The sequence below is a fragment of the Trichosurus vulpecula genome, chromosome 8 (assembly GCF_011100635.1).
Source record: "Trichosurus vulpecula isolate mTriVul1 chromosome 8, mTriVul1.pri, whole genome shotgun sequence".
NCBI lineage: Eukaryota > Metazoa > Chordata > Mammalia > Diprotodontia > Phalangeridae > Trichosurus > Trichosurus vulpecula.
This window is the reverse complement of record NC_050580.1, coordinates 177,460,391-177,486,264: the sequence shown is the minus strand read 5'-3', so window position 1 is coordinate 177,486,264 and position 25,874 is coordinate 177,460,391. Positions and strand designations below refer to the sequence as shown.

Below are 25,874 nucleotides of genomic sequence, written 5' to 3'. Positions count from 1 at the left end.
AGTTAATGTATGTAAAATGCTTTGCAAATTGTAAATGAATGTCAGTGATTATCCAGTGTCCCTGCTTCTATCCCTTCGATTGCTTTTTTGGGGAAAGATAGGCAGTCTGTACAGAGACTTTCTAAGCCTCCTTCCAGTCCAACATCTCGTGAGTCTGAGCAAAGAGGGTGACTCATCCAGAATGGAGAAGAGGAGGAAGGATAGAGCACTGCTGTGACAAACTGGGGTTCCATGCCATTGCACCATGCACAAAGATAGATAAGTGGTAGGTAATCAGAGGAAGAAGCGTTGGTAGGAATAACTCTTGTAGTGGTTACTAGCATCTGACTCCTCAGATTGGCCTAGAGCTGAGAAGTAGCAGGGACTTTCTGAACTAGGCCATTTCCATCTTTCAGTCTAGGGGGAGCAGCAAAGTGTACCAGAAAGAGCACTGGACTTTGAATCAAAAGATCTGGATTCTAATGTGACCTTTGCCTAAATTTGGTCTTGGAGCAGTTCCTAACCTCTCTGAACCTGTTTCCTCATCTGTAAAATAGAGATGACGATACATTATAAAACTCAAAGAGTTGTTATGGTATGAGATCCAAATGAGACAATGTATGTGAATGCACTTTGGTGTTGCTATATAATCCCCTGTGAGTTATTATCGCTTAAGCTGTATTGAACTAGTCCAGGCCTTTTACGACACAGAGATATCCCTACCCCAAGAAAATCTGAATGACCGGTCATGAAACACTTTTCTGGAAACTGAGTAGTAGTAACTAGCCATGCGATATAGGACATCCTACTCGCCCCAGCAAGACCATATTCTCAGATTCACAGTAGTGATTTTGCCCACCAGGTGGCGGCATTAGCCTGGGCTGGCCCTATGTTGTTCCCACTGCAGAGGAAGACCTGGGAAACCAGGGCTGCTCCCCAGAGCTAGAGGTGAAATCAGAAAAGAGAAATTTAAGAGAAGCTTGGACAAGTAACAAAAAAGGCCTCTTGTTTTGTAGACCCATCACATTCCTGTTTAGAAAACTCCCTCCCTTTCTTTCCCCCCTCCCATTGCCTCACCCTTATCTGTATTTCCGGGCGCTGTTTATCCCCCCAAAATTGGCATTTTCCTGTTTGCCCCTTCCAGGTATTATTTTTTTTCCTTCAATATAAATTTTTTCTCATCACCCTGTTCCCACCCCCCACCCCCATCTTTGCTGTCCACTTTATCCAATGAGCAGCTTCCATTTTCATTAGAGATGAAGGATGGAGATGCAAAATCTCTTTCTCCAAAAGGAAGGAATATCCAGTTAATTTAGGAATCCCAACTGCCCCAATTCCAGGGCATAAGGATTGGTAGGAGCCAAAGCTGCTGCTTTTGGTCACGGTATTCACTCATCTTTTTCTACTTTGATTTCAATGAATGAGTTCAAGTCAGGGCAAAAGGTTTTGTGGGATTGGTCAAAAGGTGAAGAAACAGGTGCATCTTCATCACCACCTTCTTCTTCCTCATCCTGGAAGTTGGGATTATAGAGATCTGGGGGAAGGAGCTGGGCCTCAGCAGAAGGCAGTCGCTCTGAAGGAGGTCCATATACTCGGTTGGCTTTGGTGCCATGCTTAGAATTGGCATCCAGGTGGTAACAAAGTTGAGTGAGGCGCTGAGCCCTGAATCGAGGTGGGCGGGCCACCCAGACCCCTGGCTCATTAAGACTGTCCTCCTCATCCGACATTAATTCCTCCGTCACATCCTTCCACAGGCGCTGCTCCTCAGCTCCAAAGTGCCTCATGATACTGGATCGGTTAGCAAAGAGCTACAGACAGGATCACAGGAAAGAAATTAGGATGAGAGACAAGAGTGTGGATCAGATTTTAGGAAATGGCAGGGGGAACGAGGGTGTCTGGGAAAGAATGAGTGAAATCTGTGTGAGAGACAGAACTAGAATAAGGCACTTAAAGCAAGTTTTGGAAATTACTACCCCATGTTTTGTCTACCAGAGGCTCTGAGCTTTTTCTGTAACATAGAGGGCTTGACTTGCTCCAAAAAAGTACTACATTCCCCTGCATCTTGCAGCTCTGTGCTTTGTTTGCCCCAATTGAGTCTCGGGCCAGTAGGGTCCCGATCTTCAGGTCAATTTTAGAGGGGGAAGCTCTACCCACCTTCTCTCCTAGTGGCCCTTAGTCTTATTTTTCCTGGGTTTCAGTCCTATTCCCAGTTCCTTTTTCCTTTACCTAACTCCACAGCATGGCGGTATCTGGGGCTTGGTACCAGGAAAGGAGAACACGGGGACCTCTTACCCTATATCGGCGACTTCTCAATTTCTTCTCCTCTTTCTCTTTCAGACCTTTAAAGGGGTTCAGGGAGTTTCGGTACTCACGTCTTTTGGTGAGGAAGTAGGCCACACAAGCCCCTACAGTGAGAGGAGAAAAGAGGTTCCTGAAGGCCTCTGAGGCAGAATAGACACAAGATCCTTTAGAGGCTGTGTTCCCCACCCAAGCGACCAGAGCTAGCATGCACTTATTCCATTTTTGTCTGGCCTTTTTCCTCCCTCCCAACCATATACCAGTGTCCCTGGGCTAGCCACCCACTACATAGTACTAGTGGGAGCCCTAAGAAGAAAGAAGATTTACAAGCCACCCTTTGGCAGAATTTTCCAATTCATAAGCCTGGGGTATTAGCTGTAAGTGAAGAAGAGAGGGAAGCACAGAGGTAAAAGCCTGGACTTACTATCTAGAACCTGTAAAATGAGGGGCTTGGACTTGACAACCTGTATAATCCCTCCTGGCTCTAAATCTTTGATCCTCTGATCCTGTGACAAAGGGTCAGACCTCTGCCAGAGGACTTTCTGCTGATTTCTTCTCTACTACTCCCACCCTCAGATTTATGCCCTACACAAAATTGCAATGCTTAGTGATCTTCTAGCTCTTATCTCCTAACTTCGACTTTGAGGAAGGGAATGATAAATAGGTATTTGGGAGCTAACTGTGTGGGTCTAGGTGGAAGAGGGTAAAGGTAAACCTAATTCTTGCCATCATTCTAATACCAAAGCCACCAGCTCACCACCCTCCCCTCCCTTTCCCCCCAGCCCCTGCCATGCTCCTTTGCTGACTGGCAAACAAAGGAGTCAGAGATGGAGGTTTCCCCAGGCTTCCTTTACCTTTCAACTCCTTATCAGTGTAATTGTGGGGACTGGTCACCAGCTCCTGCTTGAGTTTCTCCAGGAGGAATTTCACCACTGAAATGTTCCAAGAGGACTTGATACTGCCACATTAAAAAGAGAGTAAGCAGTTTTCATTGTATGCTGGATAGAGCAAACCACCCAGTCCTCAATGGACACCAAAGTAATTTTCTTCAGGCTTCCAGGGGATCCATGAATTCCACCTGGACAAAGCTCCATCTACATTTCTTTAGCCTAACAGGGGCACCTGGTACACCACCCTCTATTAGGGATTGGTGGTCACAATACTTTAGATTTCCTTCTGTCCTCTTTCCCTATGTCTCCCTCCCACCCCTTCACTCCCGGCTTTCCTTTAGGAGAGTTACTTCTTCCTGGTGCCATCCATTTAGAAGAAACTCACCTTTCTGACCCATTGAACCTCTTGTCATTTGTGATGTGGTTATGTACATTGTGAACCAATTTCTAGAAATGAGAAAAAATAGAATCACAGCAAACATGGTGAATATTAACATACGTGAAGTGCTTTACAAACCTTAGAGCACTATATAAATGTTAGCTATTATTAGCTAATATTGTTGTTAACATAATTATTTGTTACTATCCACTCAGGGAAGGCCACTTTTAGACTGGCCTCCCTCTGAGGTCTTCTCTATGAACCTTTCTGCAGCTTGGTACTATTTATTACAGGGGCATCCTTCATTGGCAGGAAAGTCTCTCTGATCCAGAATTTCTAATGGAGATTTTTTTTTTCCTAATTGGAGAGAGGGGAAGGAGATAAGGGATCAGCCTCTTGGGTGTTGTTACCACTAGGCCGAGTCCTAGAACCTTGAGTTGGAAGGGACCTCCCCCTATTCCCCCCAGTTCGGGAAGGCCTTTTATAACATTCTTAACATCCAGGCTCTGCTTGAAAACTTCTAGTGAGGGATCTCACTATTTTCAAGTTGATAACAATAATAATAGCTAGCACTTATTAAGCGCCTACTGTATGTCAGACGTTGTGCAAATTACTTTATAAATATGATTCCATTTGATCCTCACCACAAACCTGGGAGGTACATGCTATTGTTATCCCCATTTTGCAGTTGAGGAAACTGAGGCAAAGGTTAAATGACTTCCCCAAAGTCACACAGCTAGTAAGTGTCTGGGGCCAGATGCTAATTCAGGTCTTTCTGACTCCAGTATCTATGTATCTGTGCCACTTAGCTTCCTGGCTCCAAGTTCACTGTAGTGTCCAAGGAGTTCTTAACTTAGGGTGTATGAATGTGTTATATATATATATTAGATATAGATATATACACACACACACATATATATGTATATACATATATATGTATATATATATATTTACAGCTATTTCAATATAATTGGTTTCCTTTGTTATTTGTTAATCCTTCATATTTTCAGTTATGCATTTTTAAAAACATTACTCTTAGAGGAGAGCCATAGATTTCACCAGACGGCTAATGGGGTCTATGAGCCACTATGCTACATCATATTACTCTTCTGCTTTCCTAATACTTTTTTCTTTCTACCACACATGTAAATGCATTTCTGAGTCCCTTGCTCCGTTCCTAATACAGTCAGGAATGGTAGTTGTATTGGGCCAGAAACTCACATGGGAGAGACTAAACATTGGCAGGAAAGATCTTTTAGGCCACTGCTGAAGGTGTGAAGGAGAGACCCTGAAAGTACTCTGATTTTTGTCCCCCCCAAATCCAGAGTTGGGATTCCAAAGGAACAGCAGACTTAAGTGACTTCATCTGAAGTCCAAGGCCCATGATCTGATGCCCCACCCTGAGAGAAGTGGTAAAAAGAAAAGTTGCAAAGATAATTGAAGGGTTGAAAAATAGGTTTTCTGAGAAAAGGTAAATGGCACTAAAATTAAGCCTAAAGTAGTATTTTCTGGGTGTTTTAGAGGGATGGGGCAGAGAGGCTAAAATACTATGTAATGAGATTTTGTAATAGAGAAATGTATTTATACTACAACAAGGATTTAGGTTAGACGTAAGGAAGAGAGGGGCACCACAGGATTTCTATGTTAATGAAGGACCGTAATGACAAGTGGGTTTAGAATCTACTACAATCCAATGTGAACACTATCCCACTACCAGGTATAGGATTTCCTCCTCTCCCCCACCCCCGCCACACCTCTTCACAGAGCTAGAGAAGTGTATCAGTTGAACAAGGAACTGACTTCAGCTGTATCCAGCTATCTAAGAAGTCTCTAGCCTACAGCCAGCTGCTGGTCTGGAAGACATCCAACTGGACAGGATAGTCCTAGGATCTTCCCTTTGGGGATTGAGACCATTTTCAGGAGGAATCTCTGGAAGACCTGCTTCAAACCAAATTCCTTAAGAGTCTCTTAAAGCTGACTAGCATCTCTAGAAATTGACCTGTGCATGTTGGGAGATCTCTCCACCTTTGCAGTTACTTCAGGTCTAAAGGGTAAGCCTACATGGGGCCTTCCTGATCAATACCTATAACCTGAGAGGCCCTGGCACCTACCCAAAGCTACTGGATAAATTTGCAGACTGATTCCAGTGAATTCCTAGAGAGTTCCAACTTGTTATAACCCCACAAGGATGATTTTCCTGACTGTTAGGGTTATTGTAAGATCACTGAAAAAGGTTGTGGACTTTGCTGCCCTTTCAGATCAATCCACCTGCTGATTGCCCTTTCAGGCTTAAGGAGAACTGTCAAAGTTCAACACACTCACAGAGAGCACCAGATCCCGCTTACGCCTGGAATTCTTCTGCCCACCCCCTCTGGCCCTGCCAGGAGAAGCTGCGAACCCCAAGGATAATCTCAGCTCCCCAGTCCCACCAGGGACTGAGTCCTCCAAGGCACTGTCCAAGGCAGCTGCAGCACTGAGTACATCCTCTGGGCGGGGCGGTGGCAGCTTGGCTCCATTCTCCAGGCTTGTCTCTGAAGATGCCCGCTGGATGGCCAGTTGTGTTGCTGGAGAGAGTTGTTTGGCATAAGCAGGGACTAGCACCCGCTGTACTGCCCCCTCAGAGGCCACGTAGTCATCCAGCTAAGAATAGAAAAATACAGCTTGTTAGGCAGTCAGGGCCCAGAGGAATGGGGCGGGGGAGAAGAGAATGGCAAGGGATGGGCAGGGAACTGGGTTCATCACCTATTATTCCCTGATCAAGGATAATGAACATACAATTGTAATGGAGGAGTGGCCTTTGCACAGAGGAACCTCACAGGGGTCTCTTATGACCACTAGCTTGCTTCTCCTGGGACTTCAGTAGAAGCAAGTTGTCAAATGTCTTTTGTGTGTTTAGGGTCTTTCCTGTTACATGGTTGTCATGTGGCTGACTGTATGGATGGGGCATATTTTAGAGTATTTACTTGTACTTATTCATTTGTGGATGCTTGCTCTTGGGCATAAGAATGCATCTAGGTTAATGTTTTGTCTAAGAGGGTGGGGTGGTGGGAGAAGGAGAGTAAGCAGGAGAGGGAACAAGAGAAGACAGAAACAGACAGAGGGAGAAATAAGATAAACGAGACAGAAAAAGGGAGGACTAAAGACAGAAATCTGTAGAGGAGATATACACTGAAGAGTGTTGAAGCTATTCCAATGTTCTACTCTCTTGCCCTCCATTGCCTCTGTTAGGCCAGTACTGTGTTCTCACCTGGATCCTGATCTGGCAGCATCTGAATGTCACTGCCCTGACATCCACTTGACTTGCCTGTGCCCTCACCCAAGGACATACAGAGCAGGGAGGGAGGCAGAGGGAAGGAGAAAGGAGGGGGATTTTCTGCAGCCAAGAAAACAAAACAGTGAAAGTGAGGGGAAAAAAAGCACAGAAAGAAGCGGGGGAGGAGGCTGAGATTTATAGACCTGTGAGCTGCTTTCTGCGCTGTGAAATCTAATTCCATCCTGTCGGCTTGGAAGCCTTCCCTGCCTGAAAGAAAACACACAGCTTGGGGCACTGCCTGGTCTGGCCCCCTCCCATGTCCCCACCTCCCCACCTCCCTGATTCTCCCAGCTCAGTCCGTCACTACCTTCCCACTTCATTGGTGGTCATGACCAGACTCAGGTAACGATCATTATCCACAATTCCATACTCAGGACAAAACTGTGACCAGGGAGCTGGCCAGTGGCGGTGTCATGCGGGAGGGGGACAAAGGGAGTTTATATATTCATTTCTCAGAACCAGCAGATGGTCTGGGAGTCTCATTCTCCCCATCTAGCCTGTATATTTTGTTCCTTCACCCTCACTCATTACTGAATGTATAAGCTGAAGGTGGAGTGGAGATAGGACAGAGAGGAGGGCAGTTTTATGTACCTCTTGTCTCATGCAATAAGGTGGCATATCTTTGCAGGGTTTTATTTTGTTTTCCCCTCTACCCAACCCAGATTTACCTACATATAACCAACCATGAGTAGTGGAGAGGAAGAAAGAAATCTGGACAGACCCCGCCCCTCACTCCGATGTTTCTTTCAGGCCATTAAACATATTCTCTCTTCTTCCCTCCTCTTTCCCTACACCTGTTGACGATTCCCACTTTGTCCTCATCTCTTTCCTTCAATATTTCTTCTTTTCCCACTCTACCACTTTTGCCTGTCTTTCCCCAATCCCCCTCTTCTTCCTTTCCCATCCAGATTTTCCTCCCCATTTTTCTTCTTTTGGCACTATTTGCCTTCACTCATCCCCATCTACTTTAAGCTTTCCCCCTTCCTCATTCTATCTTCCCTTAACATGTAAGTATTTCTCCTCCCTCTCTCCTTTCTATCTACCTTCCCTCCCCAGAGAGGAGTTCTGTCTCCCTCTCCTCTTCTTTATATCCCCCTCTCTCTACTGAACTCCTCTTGGCAAGCAGAGGGCCCGTGATAAAATATGAATGAGCCGTCTGTGCACGGCAGGCACTCTCGCCAGGAAAGGCAGAGCCTATGGAGCAGCAGAGACAGCTGCTGAGGAGAATGTGCCATGTGGAGCTATTGAGAAGGAGGGAAGGACACCCCCATCACCATGCACACACCAAAAATGCCTCCTGCCAAAGAGATCATGGTTCAGGAAGAAAGTAAGAGCTCTAGGGATGTCTTTCCCTGGGAGTAGGAGAAACTTGACACTGCTCTCAGTTCTATTACAGTCACAACCAAAAGAAAGGTTTGGGGCTAGAAGAATGAGAAAGAGAAAAGGAAAGAGAGAAAATAGGGCATGAAAAGTGTACAGGGCAATTATGATATTATCCCTTCCCTCGTTGCCATACATACAGGATTGAGCAGTGGGGCTACCTCACTGGAAGCCAAAGCACACCCAGGCAGCCGAATATCCCTCTGAGTTGATGGAAAGCCCAAGTGTCCAGTCCCAATAGCAGAGGCTGCTCCCAGTTGCCTTAGCTCCTCAATCACCACCTGCACACCACTGCCCACACTGTCACATTCCTCTTCCACTGCAGACAGTGCCTTGCAGGCTTCTCCAGGACTTCCTTTGAGAGATCCTGGTTCCTCAGGTGGGGTACAGTGTACCCCATCTTCCCCACTCTCCTCAGCACAAGGGCCTTTCTCCTGCCTCAGTTCACCCACTTCCTCCTGGAGACGCTTTAACAGTTCGTTGTTGGCTTTTGCAAGGCCCAGGGCAGCTTCAGCCAATCCCACTGCCTTGTCCACCCGCTGATATATGATGTGTAGGAGCTGCTCTGAGTTCTGCACGGCAAGGCCATGTCCTGTCACAGTGATTGGGGTACAAGGTTGAGGGTCACTTCCTGAAGTCCCTGTGCTGCCACCATTTGGCTCGCTTTTACAGGCACAACAACAACATTTGGCTTCGTTGCCATTAGGCGGGGAAAACAAGATGGTGGCACTGAAGGACATGTCTGACTGAGGCAATATTATAGTTCTTTGTGTCTATACCAATGGGGTTTTCCAAAATTTGTCCAGGGTCAAACCTGGCTTCACAGGACCAAGAACAAGCATTGGGCTCTTTGGAAATGCTTCCCCTTCTCATTCAAGGGCAGCCGGGAGAACTTGGGCACCCAGCAGTAGACGCTGTGAAGAAAGACCTGGCAAGTAGGTCCATGGCAGGAGAGTGTTTTCCTTAACCCCTCTGTTGCCTGTGCTTGGCCAGGGGGGTGAAAGACATCTTCATCTTCAATTTGCAGTCCCTGGGCTGCCTGTGCCTGGGCCACTTTACAGTCTCAGAACATACCACAGTAAATCACAAACACTGATTACATATGAGGATAAGGCCTGAAGGAACTTCTCTGATGAATTCACTTTTTGGGGGATGAGAGGGATTCTTGCTGGACCCAGTCATGGAACCCTGCCAAAAAACCTAACTATAGAATAGAAAAGAGGATCTGCCATCATCTGAAAAAATTGGAAGATTAAGGAAGAAAATGTAGGACTGTCGTCTTACTATCATCACTGTAATAACAGCAGTAATACCTCCTATAGCTACGGTATCATTCTTTAAAGAGTTCAAAACACCTCACAAAGGTTATTTTATCCTCACAGTTCTGGCTGCAAGACACATTTACCCCAAATCCAGACAAATGAAGCAAAGAAAAATTAAGTGTCTTTCAAAGGTCATTGCTTGGCCAACAGAACTCTGGTTTTGTTACTCTCAATCCAGAACATATTCCTTCCAACCCTAAACCTTAAGGTGGTTAATAAATATTAATCATTTTTATTAATTCTTATTATTACTGTTACTACTGCTTTCTATTAACATAGGGAACCAGAAACACTACCCCTTTCATAAATTAAAGATGTATTTAACTATTAAAGGTGTATTCAGACTTTAGGAGTTCCATAAACATAGTGTTTCTTGTGTCATAAAGTGCATATCACCCTATCAATAATTATTTTGGGGAATAGGGACGAGCAGATAGTAAAGGAGAAAAATGAGGAGCTGGACCAGGGAGTTGTAACTTGGGAGCACTGACCACTTGGCTTTTTTAGTTTTACCTGTTTATCTGAACCTTTCAAAGTGATAGGGTAAGACAGCAAGCCAGAAAACCAAAGCAGCATTTGTGGATCCTAAGCAAGGTTTGAGAACTGCGACCACTGTGGCCACTGTGCCCTCCTCATCTGTATCTCTTGGAATCCCTAGGGCCAGCATAAATGCTACCTCCTGATTCTGCCAATTGTTAGCACTTCGCATGACTACCACCAAATACTTTGTATGTATTTGTATTTTACTTGTTTGTGTGTATGCATATATATGCATACATATATATATACATATATATATGTATGTATAATATGTGCTTCTCTTCCCATGCCACCCCCACCCTCTCCCCAGAAGAATGTACGTTCTTTGAAGGTGAGGACTTTTTTCATTTTTTTCTGCATTTGTAGCTCCGATGCCTAGCACATAGTAGGAGCTTAATAAATGTTTGTTGAATTGAATTGAGTTACCCTCTAGCAGAAGTGTGGATTCTAACACATGCAGCATGATTTATCACAAAACAAATAAAAGTGTGTCATGAGGTGAAGAATTTTCAGGCATTAAGAATGTGTGCATTTAAGGTAAAGTAAGAAGAACCAAGAAAACACAATTCACACAGTAACTACAACAATGTAAATGGAAGGAACAACCACATACTAAAAAATAAAAAGCAAATGTACCAAAATTATAAAGATGAAATGGGATTTGAATGAAGACATTTGAAGACAGCCCCATGCTACCCCTTTGTAGAGGTGGGAGGTCCACAGGTGTAACGCACTGCACATGTTTTCGGACTTTTCCAATACATTGATCAGTTGTGCTAAATTTTTTTCATCTCTAATAAATACTATTTGTCATATGGGATGGCTCTCTGGGATGAGGAATGGGAAGGATATGTGGGATACTATGGTGATGTAAGAAACAGAAAACATCAATTAAATCTTATTTTTTAAAAATAGAATATGCATTTATAAAAAATAATGTTTAAAAAATGTCCATCCTCCCTGCCCTGTATGCTGTATCCGGATAGCTGTCGACTTTTCCCAACACTAGTTCCAGCACCACAGAGAGCTAATGTTCATGAATTCCTCAGTCTCAATATCAATGTTCCCTGTGGGAAGGGACTGTATATCCAACAGTAAAGCCCGTTCCCTCCTTTCACATGATCCTTGACCCTGTTGAAAAAAGGACTAGCATATTATTGAAAAATCATATTATATTATAGTCTTTTAATTATAGTAGTTAAGTAGTTAAACCTGTTCCAAAAATCAAAATACCAGTCCCTATGACTGGGAAGACTTCAAGAAACATCATAAATATATTGCTTTCTAGATGATATTGGCTTGTAGTTAAGAAAAAATCCTACCTGAACTCAATAAGTGACAAAAGTTTAAGTAGGTTTAGAGTTTCCTCAGGAGATGTACTTTTATCTTACTCTGTTAATTTTATCATAAAATCACAATTAAAAGGACAGAAGACAATTTGGCTAATATTTTGTAGATCTGGTTTTCTAGAATCCACAGACCCATCTCTGAAACAGCCAACATGTCTATGCCTCTGAGGTACTGAAACTTAATTTGATGACTCCTTTTAATTACATTTGGTTATTAAAGAATAGCTTTTAATTTGCTCTTTTCTACCTCCAGATACGGCCTCTGCACATTTGAAAGAGCTTAACCCAAATCCACTTACTGCTTCTTTTGTCATTAAAGTCACTGAAAGGCACAACTAAACCTAAAATGAAAGGTTAAAGCAAAATTAAAACTAAAGGTTAAAATAGCATTATATGATTTTTTTTGTCAGTTTCTATAGTGGTCATTGTTACCTTTTTCCTCCTAAATAACCTCCTTCCACTGTTCACTGAGGATTTTTATAAAGTGTACTATGAGTGGGGAGACCCTTGAATACAAATGCTATAGGAAAAAGCTGGATTCTGCATTTTGAGAGAGTAGAGGGTGGCCTCAAAATGCTGTGCTGGCTGTGTAGAGCCTGGTTAGAACCAGGAATTAAAATTCAATCAGCTCAGGCTACCACGTGGTTCCTAGTTTCCAGCTGGCTTCATGGGCTGTCAAACCCCTTTGTGGTCCCAACCTGACAGTTGTAACATCTGGTGATTTTGCTTCTCACCCCAGAGCACTTCTAGCTTTTCCAGTGTTGTACCTTCCTCCAGCTCTTGCCCTCAGCTAACAGTGGCCTTTGCAGGTGATCTATCCTACAGCATTCACTTCTCCCAGTCCTGATTCCTATATACTCTATTCCCTTCTGGTTCTGCAACTTGAGCTGAGTGAATTCCTCATGGTCATTTTAACTGTCTACCTTATTGAAGGTAGTAGTTTGGCAATACAATATATATGTGTGTGTGTGTGTGTACAGATATACATATATGTATATACACATACACATATATTTATATTCTCTGGGTATCCCCATTAGAGGGTGGGCAAATTAAATAACACATGAATTGATAAATTTTTGGCCCTTTCTTATATGATTATGTATAGGGTGGGCTTTAACTCTAATACTTTATTGTAGATGCTTCATGGAAGTTGATCCTGGGTTCCCAAATGCTATTCCAGGAGCCTAAGTTCTGACAGGTCCTACTATCCTGAAAAAGATTTGAGTACAAATCTAGTGATGGAGTATTTGCCTGATCTCCAAGAAGCAGCCTAGTTTAGTCTAGAGGTTCAAAATGTTTAACACTAGTAACTCAAGAAATCATATATTGTGGCAGTTAATTAACCCCAACCATGCCAAAGTGTGGATGATAGGGGATAGCATAGGAGGTTACGAGTTGTGATCTGTATTGGTGGAGTAATCCATTAAACAATGGACCTACTGAAGTACTGAGGAAGGAAAGGTATACACTTGGTGACACATTGACTAGGTCTTTCAACGAGCATCTATGAAGTATCTGTTGAGTATTAAGGAAATAGAAAACAACGTTTCTACATCAAGGTGTCTTTTATAATTTTGAAAATTTTAGATAGTACATAAGTACATGTGACTGGATAGATAGAGAGATAGATGGATAGATAGATGGATGGATGGACAGTAGTTGTGAAAGAGTGAAATAGATAGGAAAGGTAGAATAAGTAGCCAGAACACCTTAAACTTGGACTTGATCTAATAAGCCAATAGGCCACCCCCGTGGGTTTCTGAACTGGAAAATGTAATGAAAGCTATTTTTGAAAGATTAATCTTGTAGCAATTCATAGAATGAATTCAAACAGAGAAAGAGACTAGAGGCCAAAAAAAATAGCTGGGCAATAACTGCAAGTAATTTAGATGGGAGTGGCAAGGCACTGGATTTGGGCACATGTGAAGGAATTGGATTTAATAAAACAAAGATCAACAGCGACATTATGGAATCAGAACTGGTGGGATTTGGTGATTTTTGGACATTTGGTAGGGGCATAAGGGAAGGCAGGAGTAAAAGTAGAAGTCACTGACAACTCCAAGGCTATGAGCCAGGAGAACAGGAGAAAAGTGGCGCCATTGGCAGAAATGAAAAAGTTAAAATAAAGGTGTTAGTATACTGGAGAGGATTATACATTTTGTTTTCATATGTTGTTCCTAGTGATGACAAGATGTTCAAGGGGACATGGGCTAGAGGCACCTATAGATAAAGGACTGAATAACAAGTGAAAGGTCAGAATTAGAGATGTAGCTCTGAAATCTCTGAAATCAATCTGATAAACATTTACAAAGCACCTATTGTGTTTAAGGTTCACAATGCTAAATGCTAGAGGATATGAAGATGAATAAGATACTTCACTCCATGAGCTTATAATCTAACAGGGGAGACAAGGTGTGCAGACCAGTAACTATAATACAAAATATAATAAGATCATGTGCGTAAGAGTGGATTAAGAGCTATGAGTTTTTTGTTTTTGCAGAATAAAAGGCAGAAAACAAAATAGAAATTCTAGAACGAACAAACCATTAGCCAACTAATCAATCGATACATTTAATGTACCATGTGCCGGGCATCGTGCTAGGTGTCGAGGATACATTTATGAGAGTGAAGTACTTCTGACCCTTAAGGAGTTGAGCGATGACAGGTGAGGAGATAAGAAAATACAGGATAATACAAAATAAAGTCATGGGATGGGGGTGGGGGTGGGGAACACTAACACTCCCAACTCATCTTAGTCTTTGGCCCACTTCACAACCTCAACAATGTCATCCTCTGCAGGAATTTAAGTTCCTTAAGAGTCCACATTGAGAATATGGATTTTCTTGTATTTGCATCCTTGGTACTTAGCATAGTGAGGTGAGTAAAGAGAAAGTTAGGAACATGAGAGATGTTAGAGAGGTAGGACCAACAAAACTTGTTGGTTGTGATGAGGGAGAGTGAGCAGCTGAGGATAACTCACAGATTACAAAGAATGGTGCTGCCCTCAACAGAAACAGGAAATAATAACCATAAAAGCATCTATATAGTGCTTAAGGTTTGCAAGGCACTTTACAAATATTATCTCATTTTACCTTCACAACAACAATCGGAGATAGGTGTTATTAGTATAATGTGTTCTGTTTTGGACACATTGAGTTTTGAGATGTCTACAGGAAATCCAAGTTGAAATGCCTAGTAGGAAGATATAGGTGTAGGACTGGTGCTTAGAAGGGAGCTGAGGATTGGATTAAGCAGATTCTGGCATCATCTGCATAGATAGGATAACTGAATTTGTAAGAGATGAAATCATTTAAAGTATAGAGAGAGGTGAGAAGGGTCCAGGACAGTTTGGGATTATAACCACAGAGGGGCTGAGACATGGATAATGACCTTGTAAAGAAGATGGACGAGAATCAGTCCTACAGGTAGGAAAAGGACCATGACAGAGCCATGTCATGAAAACTCAGGAAGGAGATAATCAACAAAGACAAATACTAAAGAAATGTCAAGAAGGATGAGGACTGAGAAAAGTCCACTGGATTTAGCAGACAGGAGATTGTTGGTAACCTTGAAGAGAGTGGTTCTATCAAGCTGTGGAAGCCAGAATGAACTGAGTGGCAGGATAGAAAGTGGAGACAAGAACTACAGATAGCTTCTTTTAGTTAAGCAACACAACACAAGAGAGACAGAGAATGGTTACTCAAGGCAGCAGAGTCAAGTGAAGATTTTTTTTTTAAGAATGGGAGAGATCTGGGCATGATTGAAGGCTGAAATAAAGGAGTCAGTAAATAAGAGGGGGGATGTTCAAAAGGAGTAACTTTGAAAGACGGGAGGAAATGGGACCAAGTAGGGGGACTGGCATAGGCAAAGGCCTCATATGCTGAGGCTAGAGCAAAGGAGGAAAGGATAGGGGATCAAGTTGAGGTTTTTGGAAGTATAGAATTGGGGATGAGGAGATGTCAATGGATGGCCTCAGTTTTTTCAGTGAAGGATGAAGTGAGGTCCTCTGCTAAGAAGAAAAGGGCAGATAGTAGTATAGGTGACTACAGGAAAGAAGAAAAGATTTGGAATACTCACTAGCGAGGGAAAAAAAGAGAATAAGCATTTGTATAGTGCCCAATATGTGCTGAGTATTGCACTACCCATTTTTCGTTGTTATTGTTTTACAAATATTATCTCATTTGATTCTCACAATAATTCTGCAAGGTAGATGCTATTATTATCCCTATTTTACAGTTGAGGAAACTGAGGCAAACAGCAGTTAAGTGTTTTGCCCAGTCTCACATGGCCAACAAGTGTCTGAGGATACATTTGAATTCAAGGTCTTCCTGACTCCAGATCCAGCTCTCTAACCACTGAAACACCAGTTGCCTGGAATTTGAGAGAGAGTCAGTCATGGAGTAAAAGGATTGTCATGAAGAGAGCTCAGCTGGGTCTGGATTACATAAACTTATAATATACTGAACCAGAATAGTTGTTTAACTTTCTCCAGCAGCCTTTAGGAGGAGCAAAGAAGTCAGATGGTAGAAGTAATCCATGGTTAAGATTTGGAAAAAGATAAGCAGAGATAAGACAACGTGGCAAGGAATTCAAGGGTCAAAGACAGCTGAACTGGTTAACTTAAGAGCTGGGATTTTGAATTAAGTAAAGTGAGGCTAGGGGAAGGGTAATGGCTTGAAAAGCAGGGAGGGGGTAATTTCAAAGATGTATATAAATCTCCAGGGTCACTTAGAGACCTTGTTATGTGGGCTTCTTTGGTGCACCTCAACCAATCTACTCTTAACCAAATGCTTCATTGCCACTTAAGATTGATGGGATAGGGTGGTCATCTTTATGAGAGCTCCATCGAGGTAGAGAAAACTTTTGGACTGAGTAATCAAATAAAGCTTCAGGGAGAAGGACGTATTTTAGCTAAACATTGAAAGAAGAATAAGATTTCGATAAGTCAAGATGGTTGGGGGGGTGGGGGGGAAGGTGAGTACATTCCAAGCATGGCGGATGTCATGAACAAAAATACAGGAAGGTAGGAAAGGGCAAGATGAATTCAGGAAATGATGAGTCCAATTTAGTAGGATTATAGAGTATGTGAGGGAACTAAGTGTGAGCTGAAAGCTGGAGAAGTGGATTGGAACCAGATTGTGAAGTGCATTAAATGCTAGACTTGAAGGTGTGAATTGAAACTGTGAGAACGAATGTGGTCTCCAAAGGAAAACAGCAAAAGAAGAATTGTTCTTTGAGTGACACAAGGGCAAAGAATAATAATAATTATAATTATAATAACTAGGATTTATGTAGTGCCTACTATATCCCAGGCAGGGGAGGAGAAAAATTGCCACAAGAGGAGCCAATGGAGAAAGAGTTTCAAATATGAAGGGCTAATGAATGATGACAAACATAATAGAGATACTGAAGTGGATTAAAATGGCTAAGGAGAGAGTCTTGGAGGTTTTACAAAGAAGTTTCTATGACATTAAAGTGCATCCTAATGCATTTGAAAAGGAGTGAGTGGTGAAGAAATGGGCAGGAAGTATAGATGACTTATTCAACAAGTTTAACTATGAAAGGAAGGAAAGAAATTGAAAGTGTTTGAAAGGAGCAGCATAATTAAAGTTGAAGAGTTAGAATTTTAGAACTGAAAGTGATCCTGGAGATAATTTAATCTAGCTTCTTTATTTTACAGTTGAGTAACCCAATCCCAGAGAGGTTTGTTAATGATAGAACCAGCAATAGAACTCAGGTCCCTTGAATCCAGTCCAGAGTTCATTCCACTTAACAGTGTTACTAATTTGAACATGGTTAAAGGCAGAAGAAAAGGAACCAGTGAGGAGGGACTAAATAAAAACATTAGACAGGAGATAAATAGGGATTCCTTCAAACACAGGAGGGGATAGTATCTAATGCAAAGGTGGAGAAGTTAAACTTCTAAGAAGATGGTAAACTCTTCTTCAGACAATGGAGGGAAGCAGTAGAGTATGGATTTAAGGGCAAAGACATAGGTTGAGGTGGAAAGAGGGAGGAAAGGTTATACCACACATAATCTCCTCCCCAAAAAAACTATGGATAAAGATGCCCTTCCTTGATATGTATGCTTATTTTAACACTACATTACTGCATATTACCTTTTACTGTACCTTATTGAATTTTTCTTCCCTGTCCCCTGCCTCTGTACAACAAATCAAATATAATTTCTTTTGTTTTTCTATACTATCTAAAGATTTCCCAGTTAATGTCACCTTTCCAATATAAGAGGGACAGACATAGGACCTATGATTTCAGTGGATTAGGGAATTACCAGGGGAGGAAAATCCCTGTAGCAATGCTGTCTCTAACTTCTACATATTATCCAGCTATCTTATTTTTTATATTTGTATATGATCTCTCTCTATACATAATAATAGCTAACCCATATAACACTACAAGGATTACAAAGCACTTTATATATGTTAACTCATTTGATTCTAACAACCTTGTGTGGTAAGTGCTGGCATGAGGAAACTAAGAAATTAAGTAATTTGCTCATGGTCACACATGTCACAGGCAGGATTTGAGCTCAGGTCTTCCTGACTCCAAGTCCTATATTCTATCCATTCTGTCACCTCATCACATCTATATAGGAATTATGGCAGCATAGTGGATCATGTTGGCATTGGAATCAGGAAGACCTGGATTTAAATCCCACTTTTGACAATTATCTCTGTGATTCTGGACAAGTGACAACCTCTATGTATTCCAAACAATTCCATATTGCTTATCTACTAAGTCACAAATGGGTTGCTATCTGCCTGCAGTAGTAGGGAGAGTTCCAATGCTAGGAATGGTTCACATTGACAAACTCACCAATCTTCTGTGTGTGTGTGTGTGTGTGTGTGTGTCTATGTAAGGTATTGCCCTCTTGGATATGGACATTTTGGTTACTCAAAGGGGCAGAAAAAGCTCATTTATGTAAGGAAAACTGACAAATTGTAAAGAAATTGATAAAATGTGGACAAGACACAAATTGTTTCGAGGGCCAGATAAAAGAGCTGCTTCTCAGATGAATGTACTAAACACCTGTTTAAAGGTGAAGCAATAACTATATTAATGGTGGCTGCAGAGATTATGGTCCATCGGTTCATTTACATGTGACTGCTTTTAGATTTTTGAAATGTATAACTGAGAAACTGTAAATCAAATAACTTGTTTGGGCACTGTGGAAAGATTATATAAGAAGTGACAGAAAGGTGGATTTCTTGATTTAGAGATGAGATATGCCACAAGAGGAAGCCTGAGAAGATATAGGCTACAGCAAGAGAGTGAGCTCAAAACAGGGGGAGTCACAAGAAGCCAAGGATAGAAGACATAAAAGACTATTAGAGAAATTGTTTCCAGCTGTTTTGGAGGGAGCCTGCTGACATAAAGAGGGGCATTGCTAATATAACCGTTACAGTCATATGGAAGGCTAAATCCAGCTGCTGAGTAGATGTCTTGCTTATTGCTCTCTCTAGCGCCATCTAGAGCCTCAGTGAGGAAAACCCATATAGGGTGCCTGGTTGCTCTTTAATACTCTCCTGTACGAGGGAGAAATATTAAGGAGAAAGACAGGTTTTGCACCTGTTTTACTGTCAGCTGTACTTATTAGAAAGGTTTGGCTTTGCTAGAGGCTAACTGGAGAAAGCAAAATCTTATGGCATGAAGAACTAGTTGGGCTTGTCTGCATTGCCCAGATAGTCAACCTGAGGAACTTTACAGGTGCCTGGCTTAAGGGAATGCTTGTTACTAAACAAGTTCAATATTGATATATATTTTTATTTTAAAAAGTGTTAACACTTTCTCAGCACCCTGCTAAGGGCGGCTGTGAGCTAGAAAATGAAATTGTCAACTGCTTCATCAGCTTGAGAGCAGAAGAAGTTTCTTTGCTTAGAAAGTAGTGAGGACCAGAAGCTTTCAGAAATAGTTTTGTGTGACACAGATGGTTCCTGAAGGAATAAAAGAGAGCAAAAGCTGAAGTCCACAGTTACAGGTTGTCCCAGGCATGGGTTTCCCTATTCATAGGCCCCTCTCCTAGGTTTCTGAGTGTATGCTCACTTCCCCCACAGAACCTGCATGCATTGATGGGATAGTTCAAACCAAGTTTATGAGTAAGTTGTGATGTTTTGATTATTCCTGCTTTTGTGCCTTCTGAGTAACCACAATGTCTATCATTGCTTTTGTCTTCAACCGAATAAATGTTATTATTGTTGTTTTTGCCTTAGAGTTTAGTAAACGTTTGATGTTTGAGTCAATGGAGTCACTGTTATTGATACTGTATACATGGGAAGTACGATAATAGGTGCTCAGGAGCTAAAGTGTCAGGTATAGCAATGAATTCCCCACCCTCTCCAACACACACAATTTAGTCATAGCCACATGGCCATTTTGAGAGGGGGTCAGGCACTCCCTCTCTCTATTCTGTAAAAATACCATAGACCTGCTGATACAAGGGAAGATTGGGGTCCATGAGCTAACAAAGAGAAAAAAGAGAAGCAAAGCAGTTATGGATGCCACATCTGGCATGGATACTGCCTGCAGAGGTGGACCAAAGGATATGCTTCAGATATGTGTGTGTGTGTGTGTGTGTGTGTGTGTGTATTTATGTATGGGCACTAGGTGATACAGTAGATAGAGCACTGGACCTGGAGTTAAGAGGACTTGAGTTTAAAGCCTGCCTCAGAAACTCACTACCTGTATAAATTTAATCAGGTCATTTAACCTCTCTCACCCTCAATTTTCTCATCTGTAAAATGGAGATAATACCTACCTCCCAGGGTCGTTGTGAGGATAAAATGAGATAATATATGTAAAATTCCTTGCAAACCTTAGCTCAGTTATTCAGTTCTTTTTCCATCATGTCTGATGCTCTGTGACCCCATGTGGGGTTTTCTTGGCAAAGATACTAGAATGGATTGCCATTTCCTTCTCCAGCTCATTTTACAGATGAGGTAACTAAGGCAAACAGAGTTACGTGATTTGTCCAGGGTCACACAGCTAATAAGTGTCTGAGGCCAAATTTGATTTCAGGAAGATGAGCCTTCCTGACTCCAGGCCTGGCACTCTACCCACTGTACCATCTAGCTGTTATTATTACTGTATGCACAAATATGTACACATATGATGTATTTGTGTATAATTTATGATATATGACTTCTATGTAGGTATAGCTTTTCTAACATAGTCAAGTCACCCATACTATACCACCCACGGAGTGTTCAATAACGCAATGGTAAAGCTAGTTATTGAGACAAAGTCTGGATCCCTGAGCTAACATTTAAAATGTTAATTTCTTCACTTACCGAAGTCCCATAGTTCTCTTACAAGACATAATTTGTTTTAAGAAAAAAGAGTGAATTAAGAAAATCGATCACCCAGAAGCTTAGCTTAGCTGCTATGGAAAAGATTTCCTTCTGCTATACCACCTTATATTTGCACAGCATTTTACAATTTTCAAGACACGTCTACATAACTTGTCCCACTAGATACTAACAATAACCCTGTTAAGTAGGTGAGGCAGATAATTTCCCCTTTTATAAATGAAGAAAGTGAGGTTAATGGCAGTCAGGACTACAGGTCTTCTGACTCCTAGTCCAATTCTCTTTCCAACCTATAAATTTCACATAATTCTAACCCCTAAATATGGATAGTATTATTTTTTTTAATCTGGACCTGTGATTTCATCAGCCTTGAGAACTCCTTATGTGAAGACTCCCAGGTCAGCATTAGCAACTCAATATATTTTTCAATGTTTTGTTTTATATTTTCTCATAAATAGTATGTTAGATAAAAAGAAAAACAAATTCATCTTTTTTAGGTGGTTCGGGATGTGAAGTGCCCCTAACCTCAACCATTCTTTTCCACCAGTCACATGTTTAGTATTAGAACTAAATATATCACACTCTTGGCAGCTCCCTCACTTTTTTCCCCATTTTGAGTCTGCATTTTCTGCACGAATGATTTCACCTCCAAACTATGAAAAATAAAAGTTTTCAAGCCATGATAATATATCTCGGGTCCTTTAGTCATTCAGGGTCAAACTGGCAATGGACTTTCTTAAATGTGCTGAGAACATTTATACCTCAGACCTTATTAAAATAAGCAAATAGGCATTTGAGTCTACATACTTTTTTTGAGCTCCTGCTGCTGCTCCATTTACAGGTGCAAAATGACTCAATAGATTATACGAAGACAGCTCAAAGGGCATTTTCTGTCAGAAGGGAGACGCTAACACCACAAGCAGATGATCAAATATTACTGTAAAATACTTTCTACAGTGCACATATGCTTAAAAATGATTTTTCTTCTGCTTCTTCCTATCATCAACGCTTAGCACAGAGTCTGGCATGTAGTAAGCCCTTAATAAATGTTTTCTGGATTTAAATTATTGGGGAAAAAATGTATACTCGTTCATATTTGGGATTGGGAAAAAGACGTAAAGAAAACCTGGCAAACTGGGGAGACAAGGAGTAGACGGGGGGGGGCAGAAAGGATTGCAATATGACTTGAAAAATCAGCATTTTGGGGGGAACATACTTAACCATAACACAGTATTAAGCTCCCTGCAGTACGAAACTATCTTCTCCTCACCCCCACCCCCTGCCAAAAAGAAAATCAGGATTTGCCAAAAACAGCAATTCACGATTCACTAAAATTCTGGTTTAGGATCATTCCACTGATGCGCCTTTTTTGGGTTTATTAGAGGAACTGAAGTCCCGGCTCCTGGCACATCGCGCCTGGGAGCAGTCTCTAGGGGGGTGGCGGTAAATGGTGGATGATTAACTATTAGTCAAGTTTGACCGCAGGGAGCTCGGCGCCGCCGCCAGGGACAGGGAGGGACGGGCACGATCTCAGCCCTCCCGGGAAAGTCGGGCCAGGAGCCGGAGGGTCCGGGGACCCCGCTACAGCCACACAGGCCCAGAGAGCGGGGCGGGACGGCCGGGGGTCCGCACGCTACTAAAAGGCTCATTGGCAGCACCCGCCGCGTAGCGCTAGGCCCCGCTCTCGCTCCCGCAGTGTTCCACGGCGTGTGCCTGGGAAAGCTGCGCGCGCGCACGCCAAACCGGGAGCGCGCCGGGTCCGCGAGGAAAAGGAAGGGGAACGGTCCTCGGCCCGCGCGCGCCAGACACCACCGCCGCCGCCGCCGCCGGCTCGTGTACCTAGGCGCGCACGCGGTAAAGCCCCTCCCTTTGTCTCCCGCTGTTTGGCAGTTAGAAGGCTGGGGGCACGGGGGAGGGAAAGGAAGGAGGCAGGAAGGGACTCAATTGGCTGCGATTCGTAGTCACTCAACGGTCCAGGGAGGGGAGGGGGCCTCTTCAGGGAGGGATTCGACGGCGATGGCTTTTTCATGGCCGCCCGGCGCCATCTTGAATCGGAGTGTTTGTTTACGCGCTCAAGCTCTCTGTAGCTCCCCAGACAAAGGGGGAGGGGGCGGTGGTTGGAGAATACCATTAATAAACCCTGGCGGAATGCAGTGAGAGAATTTGGGTCCCTAGACGGATACGATCGCACAGCTCCCTGATAATTCCCTAACAAAGAGGCGAGCCTCCCTGCAAGCACAAAGAGCTCTCTGGGCACCGTAGGCATCCCCAGGCAGAATCAGGGAAGCCTCTGGGGGAGGCCCCAGGGGAAGATTCCCCTTGTCTGGAAGGATGGTGCCAGCCCCCTCACGAGTCAGGGGACCGGGCGCAGGTGCCCTCCTTTCAAACATCTCCCTTCTGCCGAGCCGTGGCAGAGCTAATGTCAGACCCGGGTTTAATTCGGTGACCTGACGCGCCAGGCTGAGGGAAGGGAGAGAAGGAATTAACTAAGACACGTGTAGCCAAGCCCTTTACTTCCCTCTTACAAACAGGATCCCAAGCGATGGCTCTAATGATTAGAGCCACAGGCAGAGTGGCTGTCTAAGACATTCAGGCCCAAGCTAGTGCACTCCTCTGCTTTTCAAAGACTACTCAGGCATGCATGGGATGGGGTCAATGTCAAGAAGCCATTTTTAAAAATGCTGATACGCCCCTAGGAGGATATGGGAAAATGAAGTTTGGGAAAGTCATACAGGTCAAGTTCCACCATAAATTCCAGGGGCTTGTCCAGATTCTCGGGGGCTCTCCTGGAATTTAGTTGTATTAAATATTAATGAGGCCATTAGCAGGGGCTTGGAAATCTTTTCATTGTGAAGAGATCAGACCTGGACATCGGCTTCTGCCTACTGGCTTTCCTGCAATTGTGACATTTCAACTTCCTCTTCATCACCCAAAGGGATACATAGTTACCTCCTCTCAAGCATGTGAATTCTCCAACTCAGGAGGGGCTCTTACTGCTTAACTAGGAGCAAGGGCAGTTTTTTGCTTAAAAATGCTTATTCCCTCTTTTCTAACACAGAGTGATGTGGATAGGGTTCTTGTGATACCTAGGAGGCTGTGTATATTTTCCATTTTACCAATATACCTCTGTGATTTGCCAGTCACTCCCTCCCAATTCACATATTTCTCATTGGGAATTTTCAACATAGGAAGAATTTTCATTCCAAAAATGTGACACCGTAACTAAAATACATTTCTCACCCCTCCCATTAGGTTGCCTTTGGTTCCTCCTTCCATCCATATGAGAATTTTTTGAGAATTGGGCTTGCCTGTATTATTTTCCTGAAACTTTGCCAACTGCAGAGCCTTTCAAACTAAATTCCAATGTATAAACGACCATTTCGTCAAATCACCCAGAGAGTACTTCCGTTCATAACACACCAACCAAACCACACATAAAGGCCAAAATATGCACAGCTGTACATTTCAAAACAAGAAATGATAAAAGGAAAAACTTCTCTTAAGGCAGAACAGTTCCTTAAAAAAGGTTTTGAACCACAGATTTCATTGCTTGATTATTGGTTACCTCCCTTTCTCCCAATTATTTACTCATTAATCAGACCCCTTAGAAAATGGACAAAAAAAGACATAACATTCACGTGAAAACAACTTGGGAAGTTCCAAATCACAGAAGGGTCTGTATATGAAACATACAATTTCTTGGCTATACTTGCCTACTGAAATCCTGTTATGGTTACACTTGGGATCAGAACATGGACAACCGTGTATCCCTAAAGTCAATCTGTACACATAAACCAAAAGATGGATACATCTGAAAATAAAATATTCTCTATGCAGCACATATACACAGACTGAACATATATACATACAAGAACACATAACCTCAAAATATTCTTGCTCCAAGAAAACACAGAAAAACAAATGTAAAGAAAACACAAATGCAGCACTCCCATTTTAAGAAGCAGAGAAGCACCTTTGCCCAAGGGATAAAGAAAGGGTACCTCAATTATGATATAAAAATATCCCAGTATTTTTAACCTGTTGGCCTTGGACAACTGTCACTTAATTTTACTGCTGGGGGCTGGGGAGTGTGTAAGATGCACACCAAACAGCTTTGGAAGTTAGGGAATCTCACATCTCTGCATTTGACTTCACCTGAGATGGCAACTGAGATAATTTTCAGTAGACTATATGTATATATTACATATGCACATATGTAGTATATACATATATAGATATACACTTTAACTGAATTTTTTTCTTCCCTTCAACCAGGAAAAAAAAAATCCTCAACCCTAAGGTGTGATAGTTTAAGAGGAAAAAATGCCTCCAAATTTGACTGCAAATAGTTGTACATGGTAGTCCTGCTTCTCTAAACTTACTGGTATATTTAAAACCTTCACCAGGAAAGAGAAGAAAGAAAGAGAAGAAAAGAGAGAAAGAAAGAGAAATGGGGAAAACAGCAAATTCCCCCTAACAACAATTTCCTCACCCCAGCATTGCCAAAACTTTCTATGTTTTTTTCTTTTAATTTTGAATACACACACACAAGATTAAGGAGGGAAAAAAAATGGAAAAAGGATACCCGAAGGTCGTATGGCTCTTTGTATTCGTGTGTGTGCAAAAAGGAGGACTCGCTGAGTCCAGAGCCAGCAAGCCCCGCCTCACTCCACCCCCTCTGCAGAGCCCCGATTGGATGGCGGGGTGGTGAGCTGGGGATCTCAGCCAGCGAGCACACGCACCAGCCGGGAGGTGCATTCCTGAAGAGGGCTCCTTTAGGGGCCATCTCAGCCGGCGTGCTTGGCTGGCCCTGCCACCTCCTGCACCACTCCTCTCTACTCTCTGGACCCTGATATCCACCCCTACCCACCCCCCACCCCCTCCAATCCGTTCCTTTTTTCCCTTCACATCTCCTACCTTTAAAAAAAAAATTCACCAGAAGTAACTAGGCCTCAGTCCCCCACTAATCAACCATAGCATCTCCACTCTCAAAACCTGAGAAGTTGGTTGACTAGTCAAATAGACCAGGTATTGAGTAGGAAGACCTGGTGTGTGTTCACATCCATTACTGAATTGATTCATGACCCTTAGTCAC

At 42.6% G+C, this 25,874-nt stretch overlaps 1 protein-coding gene across 1 annotated transcript; it reads right to left on the bottom strand.

Annotated features, from left to right (window-relative positions):
* Nucleotides 1-1,100: 1,100 nt before the first annotated feature.
* Nucleotides 1,101-25,394, bottom strand: C8H14orf93 (chromosome 8 C14orf93 homolog). The gene is made up of 7 exons (XM_036735852.1): nucleotides 25,365-25,394; nucleotides 8,380-9,474; nucleotides 5,869-6,186; nucleotides 3,553-3,614; nucleotides 3,132-3,235; nucleotides 2,272-2,384; nucleotides 1,101-1,787 (listed from the first exon to the last, which is right to left on the bottom strand). The coding sequence occupies exons 2-7, from the start codon at nucleotides 8,977-8,979 to the stop codon at nucleotides 1,368-1,370; spliced, it is 1,617 nt and encodes a 538-aa protein (XP_036591747.1). The 5' UTR covers nucleotides 8,980-9,474; nucleotides 25,365-25,394; the 3' UTR covers nucleotides 1,101-1,367.
* Nucleotides 25,395-25,874: the final 480 nt, after the last annotated feature.